Source organism: Ailuropoda melanoleuca, chromosome 17, assembly GCF_002007445.2.
Source record: "Ailuropoda melanoleuca isolate Jingjing chromosome 17, ASM200744v2, whole genome shotgun sequence".
In the NCBI taxonomy this organism is placed as follows: Eukaryota; Metazoa; Chordata; class Mammalia; order Carnivora; family Ursidae; genus Ailuropoda; species Ailuropoda melanoleuca.
The window spans coordinates 19,772,073-19,795,818 of NC_048234.1; the positions used below are offsets into that span (position 1 = coordinate 19,772,073).

The window sequence follows — 23,746 nt, forward strand, 5'->3', positions numbered from 1 at the left end:
GGGATCACGCCCTGAGCCGAAAGCAGACGCTTAACCACTGTGCCACCCAGGCGCCCCCTGGTTAAGAACTTTTGCTCTGCCTGCCACTTCTGACGGTTTTTACAGTGCGGCGCTGGCTTTGGCAACCACCATAACTATTACCCACTGGGAGATAATGTAATTCCCTGCTTGCCTTAGGTTAACTAAATGCCAGAAAAGAGAGATGGACACATACTTCTATTGTGGCTAACATGGGAAACCAAACGTTTAAAGCTCAGAATTATCCTTGTATTTCTAATTAACATAGATGTTGATTTCTTATCATTGACAGGGGCCATGTTTTCCAAACCAAACACGAGGACATAACATTTCATAAGCAAGAGAGTACTTTCAGGGACAGGCTACTATATTAATGGGAATTACTAAAGAAATTCCAGGGCTTGGCGGTCATATAGCTACTGAAAATGGGAAGAACTTAAATGATAACGGAGCTAATGATCATATTCCTCTTTCGGAAAGGACCCTGCAAGCATTTTAACATAGTGACGGGGGCCATAAAGAGAAGTGATGGGAAGGGAAACTGGACCTCTTTCAGAGCATCCTGCGATCCAGCCGGTCCTTCGGGGGCCAGCGCACAGCCTGGGAAGTCCGCGTCGGGACTGCGCCTGCGCCTGCGCGGAGCCTCGCCCGCGTTCCAGGTGGAAGGCTGCGCGTTTGAGCGTTCATGGCAACGCCAGGCTTCCGCCTTCTGGAAGCCTTGGCTCCCGTTCCCGCAGTGTGAGACCCGTCCGGGTGGGAGGGTCCTGGGCTGAGTTGGGGGGGAGGACGGATGGGGGACGACGGGGAGGGGGCTGGGGAAGCTGCTGGGAACGTTTGCCCCAGGGAGTGAGCTAAACTAAGAAAAATCGGTCCAAGGCTCAGCACAAAAGGATCTTTTCATTCCTGTCCTTTCGCCCACGCAGGGAACGATGCCTCTGGAAGTGGTGGTGGAACTACAGATCCGGGCGGTAAGAGAAGTCGACGAACCTCCACTCCTTGCTCCAAACCAGATTCTTTTCCCAGGGTTTCTAAATGGTCGCGATCGTTTTCACCACCTCCTCCCCACTTCACCACACACACACATCATTAAATTTTGGGACAGATTCTATCTCCCTGTCCTTAAGATCCTTACGTTGGTCTTCCCTGATTTCTTAACCTTTAATTCAGCCCAACCTCTTTCAACATTTTTCCCCCCAAAGGACTTGTTAGCTTTATAAAATTTTCTGTTATTTTAGAATAACCCTGCCTTAAGTCCAAGAAGAATTTTATTTTTCTAGCATATAGATTTGTGAAATAATTTTTTTAAAATCCTCCTTTAAATAACAAGGGAAGAATTCAATTTCAGAAAGCGCATTCACTTCCTGATAACTTGCCACCTCTATGAACCAATGGATTGAATATATAAAGATTTTATTTATTTGAGAGAGAAAACGAGTGTGGGGACGGGCAGAGGGATAGGGTGAAGCAGACTCCCCACTGAGCAGGGAGCTTGACATGAGGCTTGATCCCAGGACCCCAACATCATGACCTGAGCTGAAGGCAGACTCTTTATCAGCTGATTATATTTTTTTATAATAATATTTTTTTATTATGTTAGTCACCATACAGTACATCCCTGGTTTTTGATGTAAAGTTCCATGATTCATTAGTGGCGTATAACACCCAGTGCACCACGCAATACGTGCCCTCCTTACAACCGGTCACCAGCCTATCCCATTCCCCCACCCCCCTCCCCTCTGAAGCCCTCAGTTTGTTTCTCAGAGTCCATAGTCTCTCATGCTTCATTTCCCCTTCTGATTACCCCCCCTTTCTTTATCCCTTTCTTCTCCTACTGATTTTCCTACTTCTTATGTTCCATAGATGAGTGAAACCATATAATTCTTTCTCTGCTTGACTTATTTCACTTAGCATTATCTTCTCCAGTGCCGTCCATGTTGCAGCAAATGTTGAGAAATTGTTCTTTTTGATAGCTGAGTAATATTCCATTGTATATATGGACCACATCTTCTTAATCCAGTCATCTGTTGAAGGGCATCTTGGCTCCTTCCACGATTTAGCTATTGTGACAATGCTGCTTTGAACATTGGGGTGCATATGGCCCTTCTCTTCACTACGTCTGTATCTTTGGGGTAAATACCCAGTAGTGCAATTGCTGGATCATAGGGTAGCTCAAATTTTAACTTTTTAAGGGACCTCCATACTGTTTCCCCTGGAATATATATTTTTAAAAATTTTATTTATCTAGAGAGAGAGAAAGCACAAGCAGGGGGAGCAGCAGGCAAAGGAGAAGGAGGATCCCTACTGAGCAAGGAGCCTGGTGAAAGACTCGATCCCAGGACCCCGGAATCATGACCTGAGCCCGAGCCACCGAGGCGACCTCTAATTGAATATTTTCTAAATATTTCCCCTAGAGATGGCTCTGGTTTGCTAATTCCAAAAGGGGTCAATCAGTCAACACCTGTTTTATAATTGTCCAGTGAATCCCACTTAAGTGAGGTGCTGTGGCAGAGTGACTGCATTGTTTCTGTTTGGGGCCAGTCACTACTCTGAATTCGGCTTCTGTGTTCCAATCCTTCCACCCGTAGTTGGTGACAGACTGTCATACAGCTTTGCCTCCCAGCTGTAGGGGCTTCTCTACTGGCCATGATTACAAGCACAGTGTCGGTAAGTTACGGCTATGGAAAATCTGGTTAGCCTCCATAGAAGTGACAAGTGCTGTGGTTTCATCATACATGCAGTTCTGAAAGAAAAACAACAATTTCCTGGATCTGTCCCATTTCGCTGAGAGCAAATAAGACCAGACTCTCTCAAATTGTGCTACATCGAGTGCCAACCCTCAAAATTTTGCGGCCAGGGGAAGGAATTCTTGAGAAGCTGAGTGATAAAGGAGTCTTCCTCTTCCTCAAGGCAAAAATTAAACAAGTTCAACTCACTTCATTCAACATTATTGGTTAATTTTATTTTCATTTTTAAAAGGTATTCCTCAGTGTACAATTAATTTACAGTAAAATCATTTTTTACTCTATAATAGAGTGTTTCAGAGACATCAGTTGAATTGACCTGTTTTAAAAGTCTGCAAATTCAGGTCCCCAACAATGAAGACAGGGAATTCCAGAAGTATAACCAGGAACCTGAAGATAAAACTAATTGTGAGCCCCTAATATTCAGACTTGTGAACACTGCAAAAGGAAATATCATTGCTTTTCAAAAAGGTCTGGTCTGAATATTGCTGGATCAAAACAAAAGATCTAAGATGAAACAATAAAGCAAATCACTTAGAGCTTTACAGTTTGGCTGATTCGGTGAGAGAAGAGGTAGTGTGTGTTCAGGATGTTGTGGGAATACAATGGATTTTATTTTACTTTGAGGAATAGCTGTTCCTCAGTGCGCCTCTCACACTCAGAAAGTTCACACTTCTACCCAATCAGAGCCCACTTGTCACACCATTCTCCAGATTCCTAGGTGCCCCTCTACATGACAGATCAAAGGCCATAATCCTCTCTCTTTATAATCTCAAAATGATCTGTCATTATCTAAAAACACCAGTTCCTGAGGTAATTCAAAAGTTCTTACTTTTTAGGTAGAACAGCATTTAAAGCACATCCCCTTCTGGTCTTTCCTGCTCAAAGAATAACGAGCAGAATCCATCCTGCATTTGGTGGTCTTTGGTCTTGTGACTTGGAGAGGCACCATGGATAAAGTGCTTTAAATGCGAAGGTCAATGTAAAGGGAAATTTAGGAGTTAGTTGTACCTTGTGCCTGGTATAGCAGTGGGCTCCCCTGATGCATTTCAAGTTAAATACTGTTACTTAAAGTGTGCTGTATACGAGGAAATGGAATTCTATACGAAAAACTCTAATATACAGGGTCATCTGTGTGGTACATATGAGAAAGTTTATGCCCTTGCACTGCAAACAACCAAGTTATTTTCCTATGACCTCAGTAGAGGGGCATTATTCTTTATTCGGTAGAGATGATGGGCAGCAGAGCCCCATCTCCCACCATACTGGCCCACTAACATAGTATGTGGTAAGCCCACCCCCAGACTCTTAGGTCCTGACGTCCTCGGTTAGCTTTTCTGTCCTCTGTCATGCCACGCTATTCGTCGTCAACAGATTTAAGCATTCGGTCATAGTCCCATCCTTCCTTTTCCATGGGCATTGTAGATATGCCCACTTTTAAGTGTTTCTTCTTCAAGTAAGTTCTTGGCTTGTTCTCTAAATGCAAAAAGATAGTATTAGAGAGTAACAGGAAACAAATGTCTATTTAAAGAGTTTTTGAGGCGGTAGAGGGCAAGAAAAACAAGATAGGTACTATAATCTCTCTTCTCACTACCCAATCCAGAGATGGAAGAGACAATATGCTAAGAAAGCTTATCAAGAAAATCAGGATTAAGAAAACACTGTGGCAACAGATTTTCAAGGAATAAATGAGAAAAACCTATGTCTTAGACTTCTAAAATACTGTTTAAAATCTACCTCAGGAAAATAGGATTAGTAAGTAGGTGGCTCATCTGCATGTATATTTACAGAACGAAGATCATGGTGGTGGGTTTTTTTTTTTCCAAAGTTCACTTTACAGCTGATATGTTGACTTATAGGATTACTACAAAACACAAAATTTACTTTTGTCAACTTTAAAAAAAACAGCAGGATTATAGTCACCCCAGCTTGTTTTCTTTGCAGTTATCCTGGAGATATAAACAGTTGTTTAATAAATATATAACAGAGGACTTTTTTTTTTTTTTTTTGCTTTCTGTAATATGGCTGTGGTCATAATGGCCAGCATTCTCCAGCCTAGCAACCCATCAAGACGGAATGACACCTGAAATCCCAAACGAAGCCTGAAATGTCCTGTAGCAGACATTTTAGAAAGTAGGTACTCTCAAAACAAAACAAAACAAAACAAAGCATCTGTTGTATGTATGTAACTGTGTGTACAGGTATAAAATTCTGTATTCTAAGTTGTGATATTTCCATGTTGGATCCATATTTATATTCAGGAGAGTCTATGTCATATTTGAATCATGTTTTTCATTCTATTACAAGCTCTATTACAAGCTGGACAGAGATGGGATTTATTGGATGGTACACTTCTGTTTATTAATCTGTTACAATTAAATGGTTTTTATATCTTCACACAGTTGTGTAACCATCACTATAATTAATTTTAGAACATTTTTATCACCATAGAACAAAACCCTGAACCCATTCTTCCTTATCATTCCCAGCCCAGGGTAACTACTAACCAATCTTTCTGTCTCTATAGATTTGTTTGTTCTGAATATTTCATATAAATGGAATTATACAATCCATGTTCCTTTGTGCCTGGCTTTTTTCACTGAGCATAATGTTTTCAAGATTCATCTTTGCTACAGCATGTGTTAGTACTTCACATGTGGCCAAATCGTGTTCCATTGTATGGCTATACTACATTTTATTTATTCATTCATTGGTTGATGGACAGTTGGGTTGTTTTCACATGTGGGCTATGATGGAAAATGTTGCTATGAATATTTGTGTACATGTTTTTCTGTTGGCATATGTTTTCATTTCTCTTGGCTATATACCTAGAAATAGAAGTGTGGAGTCATATGGTAATTCTTTTTAATCTCTGGAGAAGCTTTACTAAAGTGGCTGCATCATTTCACGTTGTACCAGCAATGTGTGAGGCTTCCATTTCTCCACATCCTGGCCAACACTTGTTATTACCTGTCCTTTTGACTATTAGCCATCCTTGTGGGTACAAAGTGGAATCTCATTGTGGTTTGATGATGTTGAACATTTTTTCATGTGATTATTGACTGTGTATCTTATTTGGAGAAATGTGTATTCAGAGATTTTGCTTATATTTTAATTGGGTTATTTGGCTTTTTATTATTGAGTTGTAACATGTAATGGACTTGTAATGTATTGAGTTCTTTGTACCTTGTAGATACAAGTCCCATATCAGATGTATGATAGATAAATATTTTCTTCCATTCTTTGGATTTTCTTTTCACTTTCTTGATGGTGTTCTTTGAAATGCAAAAATTTTAAATTTTGATGAATTCCATTTTATCTGCTTTTCTTTTGTTATTTGCACTGTTGATGTCATAACTAAGAAAGTGTTACCTAATTCAAGTCACAAAGATTTATGTGTATGTTTTCTTCTAAGAGTTCTATAGTTTTGACTTTCATACTTAGGCCTATGACACATATTAAGTTGATTTTTTAAAAATAGCATGAAGTAGGAGTCCAACTTCATCCTTTTGCATCTGGATATCCAGTCGTCCCAGTACCATTTGTTGATACGAGCATTTTACCCCCGTTGAATAGTCTTGGTACGTTTATTGAAACTCAACTGAGTGTAAATATGAAGGGTTTTTTGGATTCTCAGTTCTATTCTATCGATGCATATATCTATCATTACGCCACTTCCACACAATTTTGATTACTGTAGCTTTGTAAGTAAGTTTTGAAATCAGGAAATGTGAGCCCCCACCTTAGTTCTTCTTTTCAAGGCAGTTTTTGCTATTTGGATTTCTTTGGCTTTCCATTCGAACTTCAGGATCAGCGTGTCAGTTCTGCAAAGAAGCCAGCAAGGCTCTTGATAGGCATTGCACTGAACCTATAGATTAACTTGGGGAATATTTCCATCTGAACAGTATTAGGTCTTCCAATCCATGAACATGGGATGTGGTTAGAATTAATTGTAAGGAATTTGAAGTCTGAGACAAATGAAGTGCTAGACATTACCATTGGATTGATGGTTGGCAAAGATATATTCCTTCCTTCTTGGAAAACCTAAAATTACAAGCTGTCTTTGCTGTTAAGTTCCTTGGCATTTAAAATTCTGTCCTCATACACGCATATATTTTTCATAAGTCTACAAAGGGACAGTTTCACTTTTCTTGTATATATTTCCAGCTTCTTGTATATATTTCCAGACATAATTGATGTATAATATTGTGTAAATTTAAGGCATATGATATGCGGATTCGATACACTTTTATATTGCAAAATGATAACCACCACAGCATTAACTAAGGCAATCATCACGTAACATAATACCATTTCTTTTTTGTTGTGAGAACATTTAAAACCTACACTCTTAGCAACTTTCAAATATATCATACAGTATAAGTAACTATAAGTGTCTATAATTGTCACATTATTGTCTATTTTAAAATGTTTTCACTTCTCACATTTCATGGGAATTATCTTTATCAATTTTTAATTTTATACCATTTATGTTTAAATTACTTTAAGATTTGAATTTTATTCTTGTCCTTATAGATTTTGTACATGGGCTCACTATTTGTAAATACATTTTGAACTCAGGAAGTATAAAAAATGTGATATTTTATATCTCATTTATATAGTCAGAGAGCATACTGTTTTAAGCAAGATAAATTTGTATAGGTTAATGGACAACAGTTGTATTGTGAATTTTTAAAAATGAGAAGTTGATTATTATGTCAGTGACTTATGAATATATTAAAAAATTTTTAAAAAATATTTTATTTGTCAGAGAGAGAGAGAGAGAGAGAAAGCATAAGCAGGGGGAGCAGCAGAGGGAGAGGGAGAAGCAGGCTCCCCACTGAGCAGGGAGCCCAATGTGGGGCTCGATCTCAAGACTCTGGGATCATGACCTGAGCCGAAGGCAGATACTTAACTGACTGAGCCACCCAGCATCTCTTACGAATACATTTTTAAGAGAGAAAATATTGCATTCATTTCATCAATACTTTTCAGGGCATAAAATACCGGTTACTCTCATTCCATGCCTTTGAATTACTGGGCCTCAAAATACCTAAATCATTGTTGGTATGGCCCCTATTATTATTATTATTATTATTATTATTATTATTATTAATGTAAATGGGATGTTATAGCAGTCTTAAACTTAGCAATTAATGAACAACTCCAGCAAATTTCTCAAGTATTAAAATCTCGTTTTTTCCCTTTCAGGCTTCCTAACGAGGTTTGAATTAATACAACTGGTACCTCCAGGTAATGTGCCAGTAAATGCATTTCTAATGTAGCTTATTTTATTTTGAAAGGACTATGGCGTGACAGAATGGGATTGGTATTTACGAGTTGTGCTTTCTAGAACACTCCCCTTTTTCCCACTGGTCTGTTGATTCTGTCCATTCCCGGAAAAGAACTTTATGGGTTTGGTGGCAATAAGCATTAACAGGCTCTTGACTTTCCATTTTTTCATGACTTTATCTAATTATCATCAAATAATAGAATCTTGGCTCAGTTTCCTTCCAGTTGTTGCTTTTGGCTTTGTTCTAATTTATGGGGCGTGTGTGTGTGTAATGCCCAAAGCTATCTTCTGTGTTAGATGCTAGAACAGGGTTGGCAAACTATAGGCCCCCCGGCCAAATCTGGCCTGCAGTTTGTTTTGTATGACTCATGAGCTAAATTCCTACATTTTTAAAATTGATTCGTATACTCTATGTTTAATTCATATACTACAAGCTTCACTGTTGTCAAGTGTACAAATTAAGTTGCTTTAGTATCTTAACAAAGCCGTGCAACCATCACCACTATCTTATTCCAAAACATTTTTATTATCCCAAAAAGAAATGCGTAGTCATTAGTAGTCCCTCTTTTATTCCCTCTTCCCATAGCCCTGGCCACAACTAATCTGCTTTCTCTGTTGATTGGCCTATTCCGGACATTTAATGTCACTGGACTCAGACAATACGTGGTGGCCTTTTGTGTCTGCCCCTTTCACACTGCATGTTTTCAAAGTGCATCTACGTTGTGGCACGTATCATTACTTCATTCTTTTTTAGGGCTGCATAATGTGCTTTTATATGGCTACACCAAAGTTTGTTTATCCATTCGCTGGTTGATGAACATTTGGGTTTGTTTCCTCTTTTTGAATATTATGAATAACACTGCTATCAACATTCATGAACAAGTTGTTGTGTGAGTACATGTTTTCAGTTCCCTTGGGTGTAGACCCAGGAGTAGAATTTTTGTCATATGGTACCTCCCTGTTTAACTTTTTTTTTTTTTTAAGATTTTATTTATTTATTTGAGAGAGAGAGAGTGCGTGTGCACATGCAAGCAGCTGGAGGGAGAAGGACAAGCAGACTCCCCATTGAGCGCAGAGCCTGGTGTAGGGCTCGATCCCACGACCCTGAGGTCAAGAGTTGGATGCTTCACCGACTGAGCCCCCCAGGGCACCCCTCTGTGTTTAACTTTTTACGGAACTGCCAAACTATCTTCAGTTCTTACATTTTTTGAATGGTTGGAAAGGGATTTTAAAGTATTTCATGATGTGAAAATTATATAAAATTCAGATTTCATTGTCTATAAAGTTTTATTGGAATACAGCCATGCTCATTTGTTTGGATCTTGTCTGTGGCTGTTTTTGTTTAGGCTGGTGTTGAGTAGTTATGACCATATGGTCTGCAAAGCCTAAAGTATTTACTGTCTGGCCCTTTACAGAAAAAGTGCTTGCTAGAATCATGCGACTTTGGGAGGAAACTTTTCTGTGGTATCTTTGTTTCTTGTGTCTTTTTTTTTTTTAAGATTTATTTATTTATTTGAGAGGGAGTGAGAGAGAACACACGCATGGAGTAGGGGGAGTGGCAGAGTGAGAAGCCCGCTCCCCATGAGCAAGGAGCCTGATGTGGGACTCGACCCCGGGACCCTGGGATCATGACCTGAGCCGAGGGCAGATGCTTAACCAACTGAGCCACCCAGGGGTCCCTACTTGGTGATTTTAGTCTGTGTGTGTGTGTGTGTGTGTGTGTGTGTATGTGAGAGAGAGAGAGAGAGAAAGAGAGAGAAAATATTTAAAACTCAAACATTTCTAATTCTTTTTTGATCTTTGCTGTGACAGGTTTTTGCCTTTTCTCTTCCCAAAATGAAAATAGCTTTACAGTTTTTACTTGTTGCAAAAAGCATCCCCAAATGATGAGAAAACCTTTATAATTCAGTGAACATGTTTCTTGATATATCTCTGTGGACAGAACACCTAGATACAGAATTTCTACATAATAGCATCACATACATTTTCTTCTCTTTTTGGCGTCTCCCCATGATAGATCACTGTTGCATTGTCTTTTCTAAAAGCATAGATGTACATTATTATTTTTAATGGCCATAAAGAATTTCATTAATTTACTTATGTGTTTTTATAAGTCCATGAAGAGTAGGGACATAATATTTGGGGTTTTGCTTTTTCACTGCATTGTAATCTGTAGTTTGTCACTCTCAATAGCTATGTGTTTTTCCATAGCATTATAATTATCCTTAAATTGATATTGTTAAACATTTAGGTTTTGTCATTCACATATCTATAAAAATTATTTTTTTCTCTTGGTATATTTGTAAAGAATAGAATTACAGTGCCCCCCCCCCATATCTGTGGTTCTGCTTCTTGTGGTTTCAGTGACCCATGGCAGCAAGGGTCCAGAAGCAGAGGATACTCCTTCTGACATTGTCAGGAGGTCAGTAGTCGCCTAACACTGAGTCACTCACCTCACTTCTTCTCATCACCTAGGCATTTTATCAAAGCACATCATGACAAGAAGGGTGAGTACAGGCAAAAGATATTTTACAAGAGACCACATTCACCTGACTGTTGTTACAGTATATGGTTATAATTACTCTATTTTATCATTAGTTATTGTTGTTAATCTCTTACTATGCCTAGTTTATAGGTTAAACGTTATCGTGGGTGTGTGTGTATAGGAAAAAACATAGTGTATATAGGATTCAGTACTGCCTGCTGTTTCAGGCGTCCTCTGGCAGTCTCGGAACATAATCTGCTATGGATCGGGGGAACAAGTGTACGAGACTGAACATCCATGTCTTGTCCCCTGGGAGTAAGCTGACCGCCAGCAAGTTCCCATTATTACTGAGTTCAGTAGTGTATGGCATGCCCCTTGCCCATAGCCTAGCTAATGCTGGATAGTATTATTTGAACTTACTGTGTTTGCGAAGCATATAATCTTTTAAAAATATATTTTACTGTATGTGCTGGCCCCTTCTTTTTAGATATGATTTGTGACAACCTAAAATTTAAAACTTACTTCTTAAAAATTTCCATTTTCCCATGATTTGTTTTCTTTCTTTTCTTCTGTGTAATGTGGCTTTCGGTGTCCTTTGATTACTTGTGGAGGGATGTCTGGATGTTAACGTTGCACTTTGGTATAAATTCCCAATATTTTTACCAAAGTTTTTTTTTTAAAGGTTTTATTTATTTATTTGACAGAGAGAGAGAGAGAAAGAGAGCAAGCATGACTAGTGGAATAGCAGGCAGAAGGAGAAGCAGGCTCCCTGCTGAGCAGGGAGCCTGATGAGGGGCTCGATTCTAGGACCCCGGGATAATGACCTGAGCTGAAGCAGATGCTTAATGACTGAGCCTCCCAGGCACCCCGTTACCAAAGTTTTTAATAAGTTATGCTTAATGCATATATATGTCTCCTGTTCTGTTGTGTTATTTTGATATTTTATTGTTTGAATTTTTCTTTTTCATAAGAAAGCATGGGAGAAGGAAAGTGAGTCTGGCAGCCCGCTGAGCTAAAGCAGAGGTGGCCGTAGAGGCTTTTATGAGAATCATAGTTTTGCCAGCTGGGGCTGTACCTAGAGCAAGACACGGGCCCTGAGGAGTCGAGGGGACCTGGAAGCTTGTAGCTCTTTCTTCTGCCTCTTGGCTCATTGGCAGAAGCAGGCCCTGAAAACAGAGAGGAGCCCTACTCTCTGCGGATCTAAGGACAGGCATGCTTGTATATGTCAGGGCTTTCTTAGGTAGAACAGAGGAAAGATCAGAGATGCTTCCTACCTGCTTTTTGGAAATTCTTACTGAACATTTTTCAGCCTAAAAGTGACAGGCTAAAATCAGGGTATTGAATTTTTTTTTCTGTAGTTTATTTTTCTTTTCTTATTTGACCTAATTTTGTGTTCAAACATGTATCAGTGCAAACAGGCAAGTTATATTTCAGTGTTAATGAAGTCGAAGCAGGCCCATTTTGGTCTTATTTAGTTCTACACACAGTTTTTAAAAAATTACCCAATACCTAAATACTCCGACTGTAAAAATTTAACACAAAGTTAGATAAGAAAAAAGTTAAAAGCCACATTCCTCAACAACCTCTGACAATAATTACTACTAATAATTTGTTGTGTTTCTTTTTAGACATTTTCAAGTGGATGTATATGCAGTGCATTTAGTATATTCAATGAAATTTAAAATACATTTATACGTACACACATATGTATGCATGAATGTACTCTATCTAGTATGTAATATGTGTATGTTTAGTGTACGTATTGGTTTGATATAGTCTGCAACTTGCTTTTTAAAATTTAATATATCTTAGATTACCCTATGTTTTTCACATGACCAGAAATCCATCTGTGAGAAGGTTGCAAGACTAGTTCAAGGCCATGATGATTGGAGAACCTTGAGGCTGGGTGCGTGCCTGCAGGTTATAACTCAGAAGCTACTCAGATATGAAATGGAGGCTGTATGATACCCCTTTTCCTTTTGTCTACAGTCCTTGTATTGCGAATTGTAATTCTTAGTAGCATTAAAGTAGAATTGCTCCAAGAAATTTCACTCGGCCTCAGATGCATTACAGATTGGTCCACTAGTCTGTCCAACATCTGTACGCTGTGGTGCTGGTATCACGCCCATGGTACTGGGCAGAACGGTGGCGTAGAGAACTTGCTCTGCTGGTTCTCCATACTTGATAATAGCGTAGGCAGCACCGTGGGGTCACAGGGGCCACATTTAGGTTTGCAGGGACCCATCCTTCACGTGGCTGAAATCCTTCATTTTTCATCTTGCAGCAGGTAGTATTTTATTGTTTGATGTCTATTCACATCGCTCTCCAACACATCTATAGTCAAAAGACGTATTATGGGGGCACCTGGGTGGTTCAGTCGTTAAGCGTCTGCCTTTGGCTCAGGGCTTGATCCCACAATCCTGAGATGGAGCCCCGCATCGGGCTCCTCTGCTGGGAGCCTGCTGCTTCCTCTCCCACTCCCCCTGCTTGTGTTCCTTCTCTCGCTGGCTGTCACTCTCTCTGTCAAATAAATAAATAAATAAATAAATAAATAAAATCTTAAAAAAAAAAACCTTGTCAAAAAAAAAAAAAAAGAGACGTGTTATGACCATTGTGTTAATGGTACGAGCGCCTTAGATTTGCCTATGGCTTTACTGCTAAAGAGGTCCAATGATTTGGGTTAGAAGCCACGGAGACTCCTCTGGTTCGAGTTTACGAAGATGGGAAACAGCGAACGGACACAGGGGGGCAGCAGCGTAATCCTGTTTGACTGGGAGCTTAGCGCTTTCTTTTTACCCATGTCTCAGATAAAAACCTCTCCTTTGGGAGAAGTCACGTCTGTTCAGTCCAGCTGTACAATGCTATTTCAGTGGGCGCCCGTTCCTTCAATCAGACTTTGTTTTATAGTTAGTTTTGGTGTTCACCAGGCATCAGCAGTAAAAGAACGCCTGCCTCAGATAATACGGGTTTGAATTCCTGCTTTGCCTTGTGGGATCCTAAGTGCCTCCTTCTCACAGAGCCAGTTTCCTCCTCTGTGGGGAAGGCGTCACATGAGACTTCACCATGGGAGGCAAGCTGTCAATTCTGATACGTTCTGTAAATGTTAGATTTTCAAAACAACCTTGTTACAAGAATGATTATTTTTCTCGAAGGCTCATTTGTTTTCCTTTTTTGGAGGAAGAGTTTTTCACTGATGGCAGTGATGATGTCCCTGTCTGAGCTGAAATTAGAAATACTGATTTCTTCCAGACATTTCACCTGGCCTTTGAGAATTGCTCAGCCTGTGTATACACTTAGTATCTATAACCGAGGCTCTTGCTGTAGCCTCCCCTTGCTGTGCTGACATTTTTACACTGGGTGGCTGTTTGGACCCTAGAACATGACCAAAGCAGACAGAGAGAATTGAGACACATCAGCCTTTCAGCTCTCGTCTCCAATTTCGGTCTCTTTATTCCTGCGATTCCAAAGATAGGAGACGAGCATGTCTCCAATTTTCTGACCTCTTTGTTTTTATTTTAATTCTTTTTTTTTAAAAGATTTTATTTATTTGACAGAGATAGAGACAGCCAGCAAGAGAGGGAACACAAGCAGGGGGAGTGGGAGAGGAAGAAGCAGGCTCATAGCAGAGGATCCTGATGTGGGGCTCGATCCCATAATGCCGGGATCATGCCCTGAGCTGAAGGCAGATGCTTAACCGCTGTGCCACCCAGGCGCCCCTGTTTTTATTTTAATTCTTGCTAAATACATGATTTATTTAGTAGCTGTCATGTTGGACACAGTGACAAGACCTGGCCAAAAACCTACGGAAGGAAAAAGGAGAAGCCCAGTGTGGAGAGCATCACATTGTGCATGTAGGTGTTTATTCGAGTAGGAGCGTATGATCGAAAACACATGACAACCAGAGACCAGGGTGGTGCTGGGACCTCTGCTGGGTTGGTGCCATGGAGCGGTCCTGGTATCGGCAGGTGATGTCAGACTGTGTGCTCTGCACTTTATATATGTCATGTGCCCTCCCAGTAGCCCCAAGGGGCAGGTACTGTTATGACTTTTACGTTTTCCTGAAAAGGAAGCTGAAACTAGGAGATGATGTAATTTGCTCCTGGTCACAGAGCTGGTAAATGGTGGAGCAGGGATTTGAACCAGCTCTGTCTGAACCTAGAAATAGTTCTTTTTTTTTTTTTTTTAAGATTTTTAAAATTTATTTATTCGACAGAGATAGAGACAGCCAGCAAGAGAGGGAACACAAGCAGGGGGAGTGGGAGAGGAAGAAGCAGGCTCATAGCAGAGGATCCTGATGTGGGGCTCGATCCCATAATGCCGGGATCATGCCCTGAGCTGAAGGCAGATGCTTAACCGCTGTGCCACCCAGGCGCCCCTGTTTTTATTTTAATTCTTGCTAAATACATGATTTATTTAGTAGCTGTCATGTTGGACACAGTGACAAGACCTGGCCAAAAACCTACGGAAGGAAAAAGGAGAAGCCCAGTGTGGAGAGCATCACATTGTGCATGTAGGTGTTTATTCGAGTAGGAGCGTATGATCGAAAACACATGACAACCAGAGACCAGGGTGGTGCTGGGACCTCTGCTGGGTTGGTGCCATGGAGCGGTCCTGGTATCGGCAGGTGATGTCAGACTGTGTGCTCTGCACTTTATATATGTCATGTGCCCTCCCAGTAGCCCCAAGGGGCAGGTACTGTTATGACTTTTACGTTTTCCTGAAAAGGAAGCTGAAACTAGGAGATGATGTAATTTGCTCCTGGTCACAGAGCTGGTAAATGGTGGAGCAGGGATTTGAACCAGCTCTGTCTGAACCTAGAAATAGTTTTTTTTTTTTTTTTTTTAAGATTTTTAAAATTTATTTATTCGACAGAGATAGAGACAGCCAGCAAGAGAGGGAACACAAGCAGGGGGAGTGGGAGAGGAAGAAGCAGGCTCATAGCGGAGGAGCCCGATGTGGGGCTCGATCCCATAATGCTGGGATCACGCCCTGAGCCGAAGGCAGACGCTTAACCGCTGTGCCACCCAGGCACCCCAAACCTAGAAACAGTTCTTAACCAGTGTACTGCAGGCTTCAGAAGGCTGTGTTCTGTTGGGTGAGGAGATTGTCACATCACTGCCCATTCTCAGGGTGCACTTGTGAGGTCTCTGAGTGGAAGAAGTCTCTCTGGCCAGCAGAGGTGGGATCTCATGCCCATCGCTGGAGCACTGTCAAAGGAGCCCTGATGAAAAGGAGGCCGGGATGAAGCAGAAAATTGATCTTAGAACTCCCCCCACCTTCCCACTGCCTCCCCGCCTTCCTCTTTATCATCAATGTACATTGTATATTCAGTTGTGTAATTGTTTACCACTTGTGGACTGTAAGCTCTGGGAGGGCAGGAATTGTACCCATTGTGTTCCCTGCTACACACCCAGTGTCTAGAACTCCCGGCACACAATAGGTCCTCAGTGCGTATTTCTTGAACGCATGAACAAAAAGAGATTGAAAAAATGGAGAAGATGTGATTGAGAAATGAATGAGTGGCAGGAGTTGGAAAGATTTTAGAGGGCTTTTCGTCTGTCTCCTTCTCTTACAGTGGTGGAAACTGAGTCTCAAAGAGGGTAACTAATGAGGGTAAGAAAGGGGGTAACTGAGCACGTAATGTAAGCAGAGCCTTAAGTTCCCTCACGTCATCTGCTTGGAGATGTACAACCAGGAGCCTGTACGTCGCCTCTCTTTTCTGACCGCCACTGAAATGTAGTTGTAAAATGTCCATCTTTAGGGGCGCCTGGGTGGCTCAGTCAGTTGAGCGTCTGACTCTTGGTTTCAGCTTGGGTCGTGGTTAAGGTGAAAGTTGAAAGATGAATGGGATCTCACCTGGAACGGGAAGGAAGAAAGGACATTTTGGAAGGACGAGCATGGGCTGAGGAAGTACGTACGTAGCGGAGGAGGGAAAGAAATAGATCATCAGTCCATGTGGCTGGGGCACATCTGAGATGAGATGAGAGGAGTGGAAAGACATGATATCGTGATGAAAAACAGAAAATGCATTCTTCTTGCACCTCGATCCTTGTTAGAACCCACGCATTTGTGTTGAGTAGAATAAGTAGGAAGACATTAATCCGTCACATTTGGTAACGTCAGCAGTTTTGTACTGCTGATGTGCCAGAAATACACCCTTGTCGGAGTTCTTCTCAAAATCGAATGGCAGTCACGAAACGGTAAAGCTGCCTCATTGACTCTGGTGTCTTTTTCGGCAGTGCTCTGTACAGGGGCCGCTCCGGGTCTGAACCTCTTGCGTAGCACCTGCTGTGTAGACAGGGAGGGCTTAGCTGGCAGCTTCTTCGCCCTTCAGCGCCGTGACTCCCAGTCCTCTTAGATGCAAGATCTTCTTTTGGCAGTGAGTGTTTTGTAGCATCCCTTTGCATAATATTCGTGGTTAATATAATCAGCTTACACGAATCGCTGCAAACAATACTTCTGCTGTAACAAAGCAGAAATAAAAGGAAAATGGTTTAAAATAAAATAGGCGTATCAGTACACAAACGTTGAGCATAAGGAAGTATTTAGATGTGGCATGATTTTCAAAATGCCAATAGGGTCTCAGTAAAGATCCGAACCCAGCCAGGTACACGGTAGCTGCATTCCTAAAAATTCGGTGTATTTTAAGATCATGCAAAGAAAGTGCTCCGTGTTTGTAACAGTGAGGTTCTGGGCTTAGCCAATTATAAAACAGCTTCTCACCTGAAAGAATGTCTGTTATGATGTTAGAATGTTGTACAAGAGTGTCCTGAGCATTGCAGGACACCTTAGCACCTCTGGCTCCTGCCCATGAAATGTTCCCACAAAATTTGCAAATGTCCCTGTGGCTGGCACCAGCCCTGCTAAGAACCATAGCTGCGACTATTCTGTGGCCCATTGGGATGCTGATATCCCTGCATCAGAGGACACGTTGACCCCCCCCCCCCCAGCTTATGCTGTAACCTTTGTGTGAACAGGGCATTGTCTGCCTTGTTCCTGTTCTATCCCTAGGCCTTGGCCCAACATGTGTCCTTAGAAAGCACTGTTGAAGGAAAGGATGGGTGGATGCACTGATGGATGGACAGACAGATGGATGAAAAGAGGTTTTTCTCTTTGTTCTGTTTTGTGGAACAATCCTTTCACTTTTTCCTTCTTCTCTGTTATGACTTGGGGAGGCTTTTAAAACTGACCCATGAGACAAGAAGTAGGAGTCTCTCCTACTCCACCTCTTGCATAACAGGTGCTTTGATCAAAATGTCTGTTTTTATCGGAGTGCTGCTCTCGGCTGTCACCTGTCTAAGCTTTTATTTTGTTAAATCCGGGAATGCAGATCATTTCGAGAATGTAAATCTACTTATGGCTTTTCTCCTTTCTTTCTAGTGTGGGAGGAGTTGGCCTGCTATGAAGAAAACACACGGGATTTTCTTTTCCCTGAACCCAAGCTGACACCTTCGCTCCCTGGGATGTGCAGGGAGGTGCTCATGAAGACCATTGCAGGTTTTCCAGTAAGTGGTTCGTGCCCAGCTGGACTTCTTGAGGCCCCGGGCATTTTATCTCTGATAGGGCTTGTTCTTGGGCTGATCAGTTCATGTGAGTTAGTACCCCTGTTGCTCTGTTGAGCAGCCCCGTTTAAATGCCCCATTCAAAATAGCAAATTATACTGATTCCCACTGCTGACCTGAGAGGTGGGGGGAAGGGTCTTAACCTAATCAGGCCAAATCATTGCCTTATTCACACTGCCACATACTTATAAGGATGCTTTTCCACCTCCTCTTGATGCAGACTGACTGGAAGATTTGATACCAGTTTATTTAATCGTAGCTATTGTTTTAGTAGCAATAAGGAAAGCAAATAGAGTCGTGACAGCAATAAAGTTGCCTCTTATTTCTTTTGAGGTTTCGGTTTTTCCTCTGGTATGTTATTTTCCTCGTGATAGCTCTCATGTCAGCCAAGGCAGAAGTCACAGTCTCCACTTAAAGGAAGGGAAAGGGACAGAGGTTCACAGTGACACTACCAAAGGACCTTGAAATACACAGTGGTTATTCAGATAACAATCTGTTTTGGGGGCATTTCCTGAACCCAAATTCAGAATATTTGTTTTGATGGTATCTGTGATGGTTTCTAACTCCACGGCAGCTCTGACAATTTTCTCAACCTTTATGTTACTTGGGGGGCTTCTGTTGGAAGGGCCACAGCTTTATGAATTTAAAAAGCCTATTTAATCCTCACCCTTTCTCTTACTCCCCCATGAGTCACTATTGTTGTAATTCCATAAAATGTTATCGCCTCCCGTTTTGTTGAGAGTACCGTGCAGACTATATAACGTGCAGAACCCTTGTTTCTGTGATGTTTATGACGACAGAACTTCTAGTTCTCATATTTCAAGCGCAGACCTTCATCCAAAGTTGTCCTCATCAGAATTGCTAATGACCGTAACTTTAAACCCTCCATAATCTTGGATGGTTTGGTGAGGATCACTGGTACCATTTTTCCCCTCAGAGATACTCTTTGTCTATCACTTACATCCGTGGTACTCGTGAGAATGCTCGCCTTTATTATTTTCAGTTATTGGTCTGTTGCTCTTCAGAAGCTAAAAGGATAAAAACTGGTGAGAACTGCATGGCGGATACTCTTTCTATTAACTTTGGTTTGCCTGAGTTTTCTGTTAAGTCAAAGCCATCCGTAAACACTGGGCTGGTATCCAGCTGGATATCAAGACGTGGAGAAACACACGTTCTTGACTTCCCCCAAATGTCGTCTCTGTTTAACTTCATGAGCATAAGTAGGAAGAAGAACGTATAGGAGGTTGTGTTTACAGTCACTCATAAACGCAGGTAATCATCAGCGAAAGGGCTTTAACACTGCAGGCAAGGATCCTCACGCATTATAGGTAAAGTATCAATGAAGTTAATGAAACTGTGTTGTAAACAATTTGTAAAAAGATAGAGGAGCTCAATTTCTCTCGAATGTTCTAGAAAGCAAAACAAAACCAGTCGCCACAGTTTTAATGATGACTAACATTTGTGTGCTCTCTAGATGCCAGGTCCTGTGCTGAGTTTGATACATGACTTATCTTGTTCAGTCCTCCTTAGCTCTGCAAGGTGGCTGCTATCCTTTTCCTGTTTTATGGTGGGGAAGCTAGCACAGGGAGTTCAAGAAGTGTGCTTGAAGCCACAGGGCTGGTGAGCGATGAAGCAGGGTTCTCATGCTGGCCTGTTGGACTTTAAAGTTTTCATTCTTGGTCACTGCGAGAGGCGGAGTGTCTCATGTTTATTTCAGCCCAGGGTCTACTTTCTCTTCATTAATATCATAGAACGTGAGTGTGGATTATGTGTGCCGGTCAGGCAAATCATTACTTCATTTATTTTCTCTTATTAATTCATTTATTTCCTCCACAAAAATGTGACTTTTTCTTTGTATTTCCATATTTCACTTTATTTCGCTTGATACCCTGATAGTTTTTTCTCCCTCTTCTCCTTGTCAAGGTCAAGAATTTTTTTGTTTTGTTCTGTTTGGGCTTTTTGCTAAATTTTAATTTTTTTTTAAACCGAGCTTTATGTCCATCGTGGGGCTTGAACTCACGACCCCAAAGATCAAGAGTTGCGTGCTCTACCGACAGAGCCAGCCAGGCGCCCCAAGAACATTTTTTTAATATAATTTGTTTTCCTGTTGGGTGAAGACTGACTTTGTAAAGTAAGCAGAAAGGATATTATTATTTCTTAATTATTAACTCTTAGTTAATAATTTCATTTTTCCTTCAGTGCTATGATTGTAGAAAAAAATGTACTGTTAATCCCTTTGTTGACCTAACCATCATTACCCTCATCCCGTTGCTAAGGAAACTGGACAAGAGAGAGCCTGTAAATTTCAGCTCTAAACTATTTTGCTGAAATCAGTATTGCTGTGAAAAAGGAAGTACGTTCCTCCCTATTGTAAGTCATTGTCATTAGTCGAGGTTACACAAGGCGAGCAAGAATGTGTTGCAGGGTGTGGATTTTGCACGTAGGGCACGCTCTCCTCCTCTTCCTGTCCAGGCGAAGTGGAGCAGGGGTTTGAAGGCCAGCTAAGCAGCCACATATGCGGAAGTTAAGTGTGGACCCTGATGGTCTGGGTTCAGTCCCAGTTTTGTCGCTCAGTGACTGTGACTTTGGGTAAATTCCTTAGTCTCTGTGTACCTTAGCTTCCTCAGCTGTTAAATGGACTGATAACAGTACTTCCCCCATCGGGTTAAATGCAGGTTAAATCTACGTGTAGTGTTTAGCATGCTATCTGGTACATAGTCCAGTACATGATGTGAGCAGTTACGGTTTGTCCTACTGTCATTCGGGGGTAACACAGCCTCCCTGAGAGGCAATGACACAGCGGCACAAGTCTGTGCCTCAAGTGGTGACTTTTTCAGGCTCAGACAGCTGGGCCTCGGGGGACCTGGGATTCGGTACCCACAGGAGGTCTCGTGATTCCACCAGTAGCGCTGTGGACCTTGGAACTTCCCCCACCCTCCTCTTGGAGTGGGGAGTCTCCTAACTGGGGGTGAGGCTGCGCTGGCCACGGCCTTGTACACTGTTTGACCAGTGCCCCCCTGCATCATCTGGCTCTGCAGCAACGGGCCCATGTGTTTGCAAGCCCAGAAATTTTGAGTCACCAGTCTAGGCCGACCACTTGTATGGGCATACCGCATTCTAGAGGCAAAAAAAAGGAAAAAAAGAAAAAAAAGAGAAGGAGCTGAGGAACTAACCTGTGCCTGTAAGGACTTGTTCTGCAGACCCGATGAATGCACAGGAATGAACGTGCAGAGGAAGGAATAAATAGGCAGGAAACAAGCGAACTCCTGGCTCTCCCGATCTCCAGCTGTATGACACCACCCCTCCAGGCCTGCTCCCTCCCACATAAAATGGGGATCTAACTGTGTGCTACCCAGGTTGTGTGAGGATTAAATGCGATCACACATGTGAAAGCCCCTACCAGGACCTGGCACATGTAGAACATGTCAGTCTCCAGCCTGTAGGGCTTCAGCGGATGCAAGTCCTTCTTGGAAGTGTGGGTAATATGTTGTATGAATGGATATGAGCTGTGGGAGCCTGGAGGGGGAAGCTGCTGTGGAGGTGCCTGGAAGAGTTAGGGTGAGGGCAGGCTTTGAGAGCCAGCTGGGGTTCAGACAGGAAGAGAAGAAAGGGAAGGCACCCCCGGGACAAGGAGTACCTGGCCAGGTGGTGGAGTCGGTGGGGAGAGCAGAGCAGAGGGTCATGCCTGGGGTGTTGGGGGTGGGGATGGGAGCGCGCCTGCAGGTGACTTGATGAGGTCAGTTGGAGACACTGTAACTCAGTCAGATCCAGGTCCTGTCCCTGTTTTGCCATTTATAAGCCACGTTGACCTTGGGAAAATTGCTATTAGTCTCAGGGTTTTTTAAAGAAAGATAACTATTTTTTCAATGACCACACAGTAAAACTGATATACAGTTCTTTGAATTTTAACGCACGTGTAAGTGTGTGGAACCACTGCCATGATCAGGATATGGAACTCTTCCATCAGCCCCAGATCTCCCTCCTGTTATCCCTACGTAGGTGCATCCTCCCCTCCCCCGACCCCAGCCATTGGTCTGTTCATCAGGGGACTAGAAGTTTTATGTTTTTCGAAAGGTCATGTAAATGGAATCATAGGGTCTGCAACCTTTTGAGACTGGCTTCTTTCACTTAGAAAAATGGCTTTGAGAGTCATCCATGTGATTGTGTGCGTCAGAAGTCTGTTCTTCGTTAATACTGTGTGTCTGTGTGCACGTGCACATTCTGTGTGCATATTATTCAATGCATACCCTTCCAAATAGGAGTACCAATCAATGAAACAAAACAGAGTTTGGAAATAGATTTAATCAACATAAATATTTGGTATAATACAAAGTATGTTTTCCAAAGCAAGTAGGTGGGGCAGGAGAACCTCTTTCTATCCTTCCTCCTAGATCATCTGACTCATTTCTGTGGTTCCGTGTTTTCAGTAGAGTAGCTAACTGCATGAACCAGAATGCCCTGGTTCAGAGACCAGCCCTGCCATCCCCAGTGGTCAGGTTACGTAAACTCTCTGTGTCTTAGTCACTCATCTGCAAAGCAGAGATTCTATTAGGATCCACCTCATGGGGTTGTTGTGAGGACTGATGGTCAGTATACACAGAGCACTTAGGTCAAGGCCTGGCGCAGACTGCCTGTTACATGGTGTGAGCTCTTCTTATTATGTATGTGTGTTATTTTTCAGCTTTACTGATGTGTAATCAACAAATATTGTGTACATTTAAGGTGTACAACTTGATGTTTTGAATTATTATTTCACATCAACAATGTGAAATAATTGCCACAATCGAGCTAATTAACTTAACCATCACTTATTATTATTTGTGTACCTTTTTCTTTCTTTTTTTCTTTTCCCTTTCCTTTCATTTTTTTTTCTTTTCTTTCCTTCCTTCCATCCCTCCCTCTTCCTTCCTTCCCTTTTTCTTTCTTTCTTTCTTTCTTTCTTTCTTTCTTTCTTTCTTTCTTTCATGAGGATACTGAAGATCTCTTCTCGTAGAAAATTTCAAATTTGCAGTATAGTATTATTAACTATGGTGACATTGCTGTACATCAGATAGACCTCCAGAACTTAGTCATCTTGCATAATCAACTGAAACTTCGTGCCCTTGACCATCATCTCCCATTTCCCCCATCCTCCATCCCCTGGCAAGCAGCGTTCTACTCTCTGCTTCTGTGAGTTTGACTACTTTAGATCCCGTACACCATATTTGTCTCTCTGTGTCTGGCTTATTTCATTTAGCATAATGTCCTCAAGATTCTTCTATGTTGTCATAAAAGGCAGCGTTTCCTTCTTTTTAAAGGCTGAATATTATTCCACCATATATATATTTGTTATGTATATATTTTAGGTAATATGTGTGCATTAGGCCAAGCACACGAAAAAGTAATTAGGTTATTACATGCTTTCAAGTTAGATGGGGTGGGCCATGAATCTATTTCCAATAATTTTATTTGCTTCTTTTATGCTGTTTTATTTTTAGGGCATTGCTCCCAAAATAGAGTTTTCTACAAGGACAGCTATCAGAGAACGTGTGTTTCTGCAAAGAAACAGATTTCCTGTAAGTATATCCAAGAAGCCAGTGATAGAACTATCAGGAATTTTCTCCAAAGATTTAAAGAATTTCAGCCCAAACTCAGTTACCAAGTTTAG

At 41.6% G+C, this 23,746-nt stretch overlaps 1 protein-coding gene across 2 annotated transcripts in view; it reads left to right on the forward strand.

The window, feature by feature from the left end:
• Window positions 1–4,877: 4,877 nt before the first annotated feature.
• The window catches only part of SPATA6L (spermatogenesis associated 6 like), a 38,451-nt gene continuing 19,582 nt past the window's right edge, over window positions 4,878–23,746 (forward strand). Inside the window, exons 1-4 of one of the 2 annotated variants that reach the window (XM_034647106.1) lie at window positions 4,878–4,892; window positions 7,971–8,012; window positions 17,918–18,042; window positions 23,577–23,654. In XM_034647106.1, coding sequence (XP_034502997.1) covers window positions 18,001–18,042; window positions 23,577–23,654 — 120 coding nt within the window. In that variant the 5' untranslated portion in view covers window positions 4,878–4,892; window positions 7,971–8,012; window positions 17,918–18,000. Of the gene's footprint in view, window positions 4,893–6,261; window positions 6,341–7,970; window positions 8,013–17,917; window positions 18,043–23,576; window positions 23,655–23,746 lie in introns of those variants that run through there. The other variant, XM_034647107.1, reaches the window with a different exon arrangement.